The 8,737-nt window shown below is 38.0% G+C and overlaps 1 protein-coding gene across 2 annotated transcripts in view; it reads left to right on the top strand.

The window, feature by feature from the left end:
- The window catches only part of LOC102300405 (cell wall protein DAN4), a 13,880-nt gene extending 5,800 nt beyond the window's left edge, over positions 1 to 8,080 (top strand). Inside the window, exons 2-8 of one of the 2 annotated variants that reach the window (XM_005952211.3) lie at positions 39 to 218; positions 1,988 to 2,005; positions 2,274 to 2,291; positions 2,640 to 2,737; positions 4,363 to 4,404; positions 4,631 to 4,678; positions 6,389 to 8,080. In XM_005952211.3, coding sequence (XP_005952273.1) covers positions 39 to 218; positions 1,988 to 2,005; positions 2,274 to 2,291; positions 2,640 to 2,737; positions 4,363 to 4,404; positions 4,631 to 4,678; positions 6,389 to 6,439 — 455 coding nt within the window. In that variant the 3' untranslated portion in view covers positions 6,440 to 8,080. Of the gene's footprint in view, positions 219 to 1,987; positions 2,006 to 2,273; positions 2,292 to 2,639; positions 2,738 to 4,362; positions 4,405 to 4,630; positions 4,679 to 6,388 lie in introns of both variants that reach the window. The other variant, XM_005952209.3, reaches the window with a different exon arrangement.
- Positions 8,081 to 8,737: the final 657 nt, after the last annotated feature.

Here is an 8,737-nt window from a genome sequence, read left to right as displayed (position 1 = left end):
GCCAACAACACCAACCACTAAAGCAACACCACCAACAGGACCAGCCATCGACGCAACATCATCAACAGCACCAGCCATCGAATCAACACCAACCATTGAAGTAACAACAAAAAACCCAAGCACAGCATCAACAACAAAAACAACAGCACCATCAACGACATCGTCAACAACAAGTACAACAGCAGCATCATTCCTGGTGAATTCACATCGGAAGAGTTGTAAGTTACGTTAATAGAACTTTATTTGATGTGTCATGGAAAATATATTGTAATAGTTTTAGTTCAAATAAATAACCTAAGTTTAACAATGATTCTGAAAAACTCTCCACATGGACGAGTAGAGAGTCTAATCTGATAGGCCAGCCACCTTTGGAGCAAGCTCATTACCACTGCTTGTATTCGGAGTCTCGATCTTCCAGTCACAATCCAAAGCTCATGACTGTAGGTGAGGGTAGGGACTTAGATTTGCTTTTGTGTTCAAGTCCTGGTCCAGGTTCTGGGTGCAAACTACACAGTGTTCAACAAGACTATTTTCTTTTTAACAGGCCTTGAAAAATAGTCAGTAATCACTGTTGGCCTCTGAGGTTTTATTACAACTATTCATCTGCAGCATGTTTTAAAGCTCCATTTTTGAAACCTTAACGGCAGCTGAGGATCAGGAATTATATTATATCCAAAACCATGCAGCAGTATATTAATGACTAACCTCGTATTGTGGATAGATTATATCAGGTATTCTCCTGGCTGAAGTTTGGTCGTCTTTCATCTTTTTTCTGTTATGTGATTGGGATCAGGGACCCGATGTTTTGTTTTGTTTTTTTCACTTTTATTGGGGGGGGGGGGATTGTTCATCCTCCAGCATTACTGTGATAATGTGTTTATATTATGCTATCCATAGGCTTGCTGGCATATAACGGTGGTTGGCTACAGAGCTAACTTCAGTAACCCTACAAACTTTACTGCTGTTTATTTTACTGTCTTTATGTATGTCTGAAGCGACAGCAGAGCTGTACATTTTAATTTTTCAAAAATCCCTCAGTAAGAACCTGGTGTATCATCTTTAGATGGAAACTAACCATCTACCCTAACCCTAACTCCCTGCTAACTTCTAACTCTGTTAAATTTCATATTTCATAAATTTCATAAATCCTGTTTTCAAGGGATGCCTGGATGTTAAGCTTTATTGTTACATCTAGTAGAGCAGCCACACTGATCATTATATTGAAGATGAAATAATTTAGACAGATTTTAACTCTCAGTGAAGCCCGCAGTATTTGTTTGAGTTTGGCAGCTAAAGAGAAGTTTGGACCTGGAAACATCTAATGATGTGAGATCTTATAGGAGGAAATGATGATTAGTCTCCGGAGTGTCGGCCAGTGAGCACAGCGCCCACTAGAGAACTTCAAGCCACCCTCATGAAGTCTGTTCCTGATTTTGTGGTCAGAGACATTCACACCAGTGACCTGCTGGAGGTTATTTTGTAGCTCTGGCAGTGCTCATCTTGTTCTTCCTGGCACAAAGAAGCCGATACCTGCCCTGCTGATGAGTTAAGGATCTTCTCTGTCCCTGTCCAGCTCTTCTAGAGTAAAAACCTATCTCCCGGATTCTCCTCCATGCTCTTGAGATTGTGCTGGGACACAGCAAACCTTCTGACAATAACACGTATCCTGGATGAGATGAACTGCCTGTGCAACCTCTGTATCCATATCGCCTCATGCTACCAGCAGCCAAATGCAAAACTAGTGAACAAACAGTAAGAAAAGATTAGAAGGGAAAAGTGTCCCCCACACGTGAAACCATTATCTCTCATTGCTGCCCTTGTAGTCCACCTGTCGTCAATTTCATTAACACTAAAGCAGATGAAACTGATCAACATCCCCCCTCTGGTACTTACAGCTGAACAGATCAGTTTAACTAACTTGATGCTGTAGTCTGATTTAAAAACTGTTCCTTGCGATTGTACTCATAGTCTTTCCTTTCTCCCATAGGTTCACAGGGAGGAATATGTAAGTTTTTTTGAATATACTTTTGATACTGAAATTAAGAGTTACTTTAATTTGCAGTTGTACTTGTATAGTTTTAGTTAATTTTTATTGTTTATTAATATTTTAGTGTTTATTTGGGTTGATACAATTATATATATTAACAAGATTGCACTGGCATTATAATTAACATTCTATAACAAGCTATGTACTGAAAGAAACAAACCGCAATACTCTCGACACACATTTAGTTTGCAGATGTTCTCATACAGTCTTTCCTGTTTTTTCATAGGTTCAGAAAAAGAAACGGGTAAGCTTGTGTTTTTTGTTTATTTATTTATTCTTTGCTTCAGTAAAATGTATATTGACAAGTTTGTTGAAGTACCGACATTCCAAAAGAGCCCAAGTCCTCATTTTCTTTTTCAGGTTCCAAAAACTGATAAAACAAATACAGAATTCAACATAATTGTTTTAAAACAACCATATAGCATGTACGATATTTATTAAATGTGTGAATCTTACAGATTGGCCACACTATAGAAAACAAGACAAAAATTAAAAGTTCATGCACTTTAAAAACTTTATTCATGCATAAATATGTGTTATCAAGGGAGTGTTACTTTGAAAATTAATACATGTTCAACTTCTTCTCAAACAGGAAGTGACATCCAAAATATTTTAATAGGAGTTCTTATCATGACGAACATCATTGTCCCCATGGCAATTTATCTGTACATGCGTAACCAGATTCAGCAGGTGAGTGGCAGCTCAGATGTGAATGTTGCTTAATGCAGGGATGTAAGGATGTTCAACTACTCATTTAATTTAATACAATAAAGCAGGACAGCAAATGCTGATAAAAATAAATAAATGTGTAAAATTCCAGATAAAAGAGGGTAATTCCATAAATTTACCAACATTTCCTGTTTAAAAAAACAAAAAACAAAAAAACCCCACTGAAAAACAAAATGATTGAAGACTCCGGTTAGAGTCTTTGCCAGACTGATTCTGGGCCCTGGGCCGTGTGTGTGATACATGTGGCTTAAAGAATGTTGTAGCAGCATGTACCCAGACATATATGGGCTCACATTGTGGTCATAAATATTTTGTACTTGTAAATCACAATGTGTAGTTGTGGACTGAGTACTTTGTAAACCAAAATATCTGAAAATTTTATGTTTGTGATCGATGAGAATTTATGAGTTTGTAAAAACTATTTACACAAGTTACAAATATTTTTGTTGAGGTCTGGCTACAGATACAAAGCAAAAAACTATGTGTAAAACTCTGCTCTCAAGGCTGTGTGTGACTTTCAACTTGCAGTTATGAAGTTTGACCCGGTTCCTTTCAGCAGATTGGTCAATGTCATGTAACAAATTTAACAATCCAATCAGATAACAGATGGGTGGGCTTTACTTAGCCTCAGGCCCTTGAAGGGTAAATGCCCTTTCATGTGCCAGTGTTTTCCTTCATCACCACGAAGGAAAACATTTTGTGCGTGTCTGAGTTCGGTAAATTTGAGTCACAGGTTTATGTGTTTATACAGACCCAGAGCCTTTTCAACTGCTCACTTCAGGGGGAGAGCAGTGCTGTGGAAACAACAGACTCCTCACTAGTCGGGACAGTTACAAAGCTTTCTTCATTATGAATGAGCGATACATGTTTTATTGAACATTTCAACAAAATACAACACAAATTCTTGTAGAGGATATAAAGTAAGAGAGGGACATGTTTTGAAACGACAAGGAGCAGGCGCATCTAGTGCACGAAGAGCTGCTGCAAAAAAACGACAGCGGCCAGCGCAACAAATGTTGGATCCTTCACTCTTAGTTAGCGATGAGTGCACCGCATGCTGTATCCGTTGTAAAAGGGCCTTTATGCTGCACCGTGTGACTCACAGCAAAGGTCCCGGGTCAGCCCTGACTTTGTGTTAACGTAATACTAAAGTAATAATGGTATTTCTGACTGGTATAGCACAACTTTATCTTTCCAACAGCTACCGAAAGTTAAGGGACCTAGCTTGTATGAGCCTCGTGGGATATTCATATAGAGATCCTCCAGCTTCAAACTGTATCACCCTTCCAGGACCTGAAGCTCAGTAAAGCTGAGTAAGCCAAACCCATCTGATTTCTGATTGTCATGGCAACCACAAATTTAACAATCCAAAGACCAATCGGCTTAAACGAATTTGTACTTGCAAGTTGAAAGTCACACGCAAGCGAGGGAACTTGAGAGTTTTACACATAGATTTTTGATTTGTATCAGTTTCTGTGAGAACATGAGTATGACAGAGTGTTAAACCTTTTATGTAATAACACAAATTTGTCACATTGATGCGGAAATGAACGTTGACCATGGCTTCTGTTTCATTTCTGCTTCAGATTCCAAACTTGAGGGAAGAAGTAAGAATGACAGAGATGCAGGTATTTTTGTAGAATGCGGATGCTAACTCACTGTAACTGAAGCACAGAGGATTAGGATACAACTAAACTTGCAGTTATTTGATAGTCTTACTTAGATATTACATTTCAGTAATAAGAACAACAGAAGTGATTTATCTGTTTCTTAACATTTGTAGAGAGTCAACTTTGTGTTAAACCCTGGTCAGCGTGTTTTTGCTTTAACAGTATTATTTTCTTCTCTTTTTAGCAAAACACATTTCCCAGGGATGTTGAAGAGGGTTCCATTTTATTAACGGTAATTTTTACTGTACTACTACTTTCATAAACGGTGCCTTTAAAAGACTTAATGTTTCAAACATGTGGTTTCCTTGACTGATGAGACCAGACAAGACCCGAATGGAAACACAGCCTTGACTGATTTGATATTTGTTCCCACTAAGTGTGCTTTTTTTTTTTTTTTTTTTTTTTATCAGCAGAGGTCCAGCTGTAACTACAAAAATCTATTTTTCCAAAAACTGTAGGTTAAAAAAACAAAACAAAAAAACCAAAAAAAAAACCTGTGTCTGCTTATGTGCTCGATACTGGACTTCTCTCAGCTGGGAAGAAACGCACAGATCACTGGGTTAAGTTTCCTTTGTGAGGAGCTGATTAAAAAAACGTTAGACAAAAGTAGCATTTTCTTATTTTTTGTGACTAACAATTTCATGTTGAAAAATAATCTACCTGTTTTATTTTGCATTATTGTGAAATTCAGCAATACACCATTCAGAAATTATCACCAGCTGACTTTTGCAAGTCTTTCTATTGAGTCTGTTCAAATATGGGTTTCTGCAGGAGTCCCCAAATTTCCACAACATCTTTGCCAACGATGTGAAAAAAGATTTAGGCCACATGACACAACACAGATATTTTGTTTGATGCGTGTCTTTTGGACTTCACATTCATTTTAACTGGCTTTTTTTTTTTTTTTTTTTTTTTTTTTTTTTTTTTGTAACTTGACTCTCACCTCTGTTTCTATTGTAACTGGTCTTTAAGTGATGACATGATGAATCCTGCTAATGGGCCCAAACTACTCTGCATTTAATAAGGCTGTTGATCAGAGATGATCACAAGCTGACTTTTTCTTTTCTTTTTTTTTTACTAGTGTCTGTTTAAATATCTTTCTTTTACATATTTTCAACTAGCAAGCACGCAGACATTTTTTCACATGTCCCAAATTACAGATCCAGGTTTATTTTGACAGCAAGAAAGGCCACTGAAAATGTCAGGATGTAGTATGTAAAGTATGTGTGATATTTAAAGCTAAAATTCTACAGAATTTGACACGAATGACTCTCTACCAGGGATGAGCGGAAGCGAATGGATGGATGGATGGACTCTCTACCAGTTTGGTCAAGGAGAGGGTTCAGATATCCAGCCATAAGACCGTTCTTGGCTATGAAAAGCACCTGGTTGATGTGGCTAAAGGACATTTACATTAATATTAATAAGGGTGGCTGATCTATATATTGGAGCATGCATGTATAATTCTGACACAGTGCGGATTAGAGAAAGTCCAAAATAAATTCAAACTTGTGCACCAAATACTTGTTTTCATAAAGTTATAAAAGATGTATGCTTTTATAACAGTCCAAAGAAATCACGGTGTGAAAAAGACTTTCAACGCAGTCATTTAGTTTGAAGCATGTCTTTTGGACTTTTTATTTTAAATGTACTTTCACTTACTGACTACCTCTATCTCTGTTGTATTGTCTGATACATGGAGGTCTAAGCAAGAAAACTACTCAGGTTTTGGGAAAAGATCACAGTTCAAATACACAGCCCAGGATGCTCCATTTGAAAGCTTACCCAAAGATATGGACTACTCAGTCAGATCTTTGGGACTGATAAGAGCTGACTACAGTCACTCTGCCACAGAAACCTCCATTAAAAATTATCAGCCATGCGTTTCGCCAGTCAAGCACAAACTTGACTAAATGCTTTTCTCTTTCTCTTTGTCATACAGATGCCCGAGAGTTCCATCATCATAAATTCACCTGAAAACACCATAATTTAAAGCCCTTGCCCAAATAGAACACACCATTAGAAGTTCTGAGCTGCTGAGAATCTGGATAAATCTGAATACGAGGATCTGCCTTACACAGATCTGGATTTACACAGTCCAGGTGAAGTAAAGGTGGTCTGTGAAGGCCTCTGCGCCCAAAGGTGGATAAGCTTCCAATGTGAAGAAGAGTGGGACCAAACAAGCCGCAGCATGCCTGTAACTGCTCTGCAGTCGCACATCAAGATTGTTTTCTGTCCGCCTCATGCAAAATGTTTTACTGCTGTGCTGGTTTTAAGTGACCAAAGTCTTACCAGAAGAAGTGCACTGCAGAAAATCTGTTTTAACACGAACAATAACGAGTTGGTTTTTTGTCATATTTAGAATAATTTTAAACACAAAGACACAGATTATGCGTGTAGTCAGTAAACATATATATGTGTCAGTAAACATATATATATGTGTGTGTGTCTCTGTGTGTTAAAGTGTTCCACTGTGCAGACTACTATATTTAGTGTGACTGCAAAAGAAAAAAGTTACGTTTTTATGGCTAATGGACTAATTGCCTATGTTCATGTGTGCATATTTGGGAAAAGGTTTGGTGGCTTTTTTTCTATTCCTTGTATGTATTAAGTATGTTGTGATAAAGCTTCAGCTGAAAAGCTAAAAGTGCCTAAAAAAATTTAAATATTTCTTTTTATTGCACAATGCACATTAAGCGAAGCCACCATAAAAAATTGAACTTTTACATTTTTCTAAGCCAGCTGTGCTAGCTTTACCCCTAAAATGTGATCTTATCTGTTAACAGTTGTTCTAGATAAGTTCTCACTGTACAGTCTTCATACATCCATCGAATGTGTTTGTGTTTCATGGAAGTATAAATAGAAAATTACCTACCGCAATGCTTTTATTATTTTCATAAATCACTGCAAAAACAAAGAGATGTGAAAAAAGCGGTCTTCTCTGCACGTTTTCATTTTCATACTGTCACGTTATTTCACTCTTATATATGGTAAATGGTCTGTATTTGTATAGCGCTTTACTTGGTCCACTCTTGTGTATGTTTAATTATCCCACATATCTGTCCCTCACATATGGAAGACTGTAGACATTGTTCTGTGTTTTCAGTTTTTGGCTTTTGATGCATTTGTGGAATATATTTTAGTTTTTGTTTATGTAAAAATTTTTATTTTTATATATTTTTTAAGCCAACCACTTTATTTATTGTGTTTGTAATAGAGACTGAGTAGGAGTTTTTTTGTTTTGTTTTTGAATGTGTAGATGTGAGTTTAGACAAGCATCTATGATTCCCATACATACTCCTTGGTGTGGAACAAAAATGTCCAGACTGAAAAGAGAAAAATGTAAGCAGATAATAGAACTGACCCGGTGAACATATCTGAGCACAGGAGCCAGACTTGTAAAGTGTATAAAAAGCTATATTTAAAACCAAGTAATAAATAAGAAATGAATAAAAAAGAAAAATCAAACAAAAACATTTCTTTAATTGAAACAGTCACATTAAGGAATCAGCTACACCAGGGGTCCCCAAACCCCGTCCACAAGGGCCGGTGTCCCTGCAGGTTTTAATAATAATAATAATAATAATGGATTGGATTTATATAACGCTTTTCAAGGCACCCAAAGCGCTTTACAATGCCACTATTCATTCATTCGCGCATTCACACACTGGTGGAGGCAGCTACGGTTGTAGCCACAGCTGCCCTGGGGCAGACTGATAGAAGCGAGGCTGCCATATCGCGCCATCGGCCCCTCTGGCCAACACCAGTAGGTGGCAGGTGAAGTGTCTTGCCCAAGGACACAACGACCAGGACAGAGAGCCCGGGGATCGAACTGGCGACCTTCCGGTTACAGATACGCTTCCCAAACCCCTGAGTGAGATCTAAAACCCCTGAGTTTTAGATCTCACCCTGGGTCAACACACCTGAATCACGTGATTAGTTCATTACCAGGCCTCTGGAGAACTTCAGGACATGTTGGCTGTATCCCAATTCAGGGTCTGCAGCCTTAAAGTACGCAGCCTTGACGGTCCACACGGGCCGCGTACTCAAAGACCGCTAAGGCTGGAAGTGCGAGGCTTCTGAAATGGGATGGTCTAGCCTCCGTTGCGCTGCCCAGGTTGCCTAGCAACCATGACACTAACTGCTGGAAACCTTTCATACAGCTTTGTTTGACAGAAATAAAGGAGAAAATCTTTTGTTCATTTGTTTGTTTGTTTCTACATGAGCTTTGATTTGATAAGTATCTGAGGCTGAGACCACAGGACTGTAAACATGATTGTTGGGCTTCATT

The sequence above is a fragment of the Haplochromis burtoni genome, unplaced genomic scaffold, assembly GCF_018398535.1.
Source record: "Haplochromis burtoni strain Fernald_Lab_line unplaced genomic scaffold, NCSU_Asbu1 Contig_1299, whole genome shotgun sequence".
NCBI lineage: Eukaryota > Metazoa > Chordata > Actinopteri > Cichliformes > Cichlidae > Haplochromis > Haplochromis burtoni.
The sequence above is the reverse complement of the archived record's forward strand: the minus strand, read 5'-3'. Positions and strand labels throughout refer to the sequence as shown.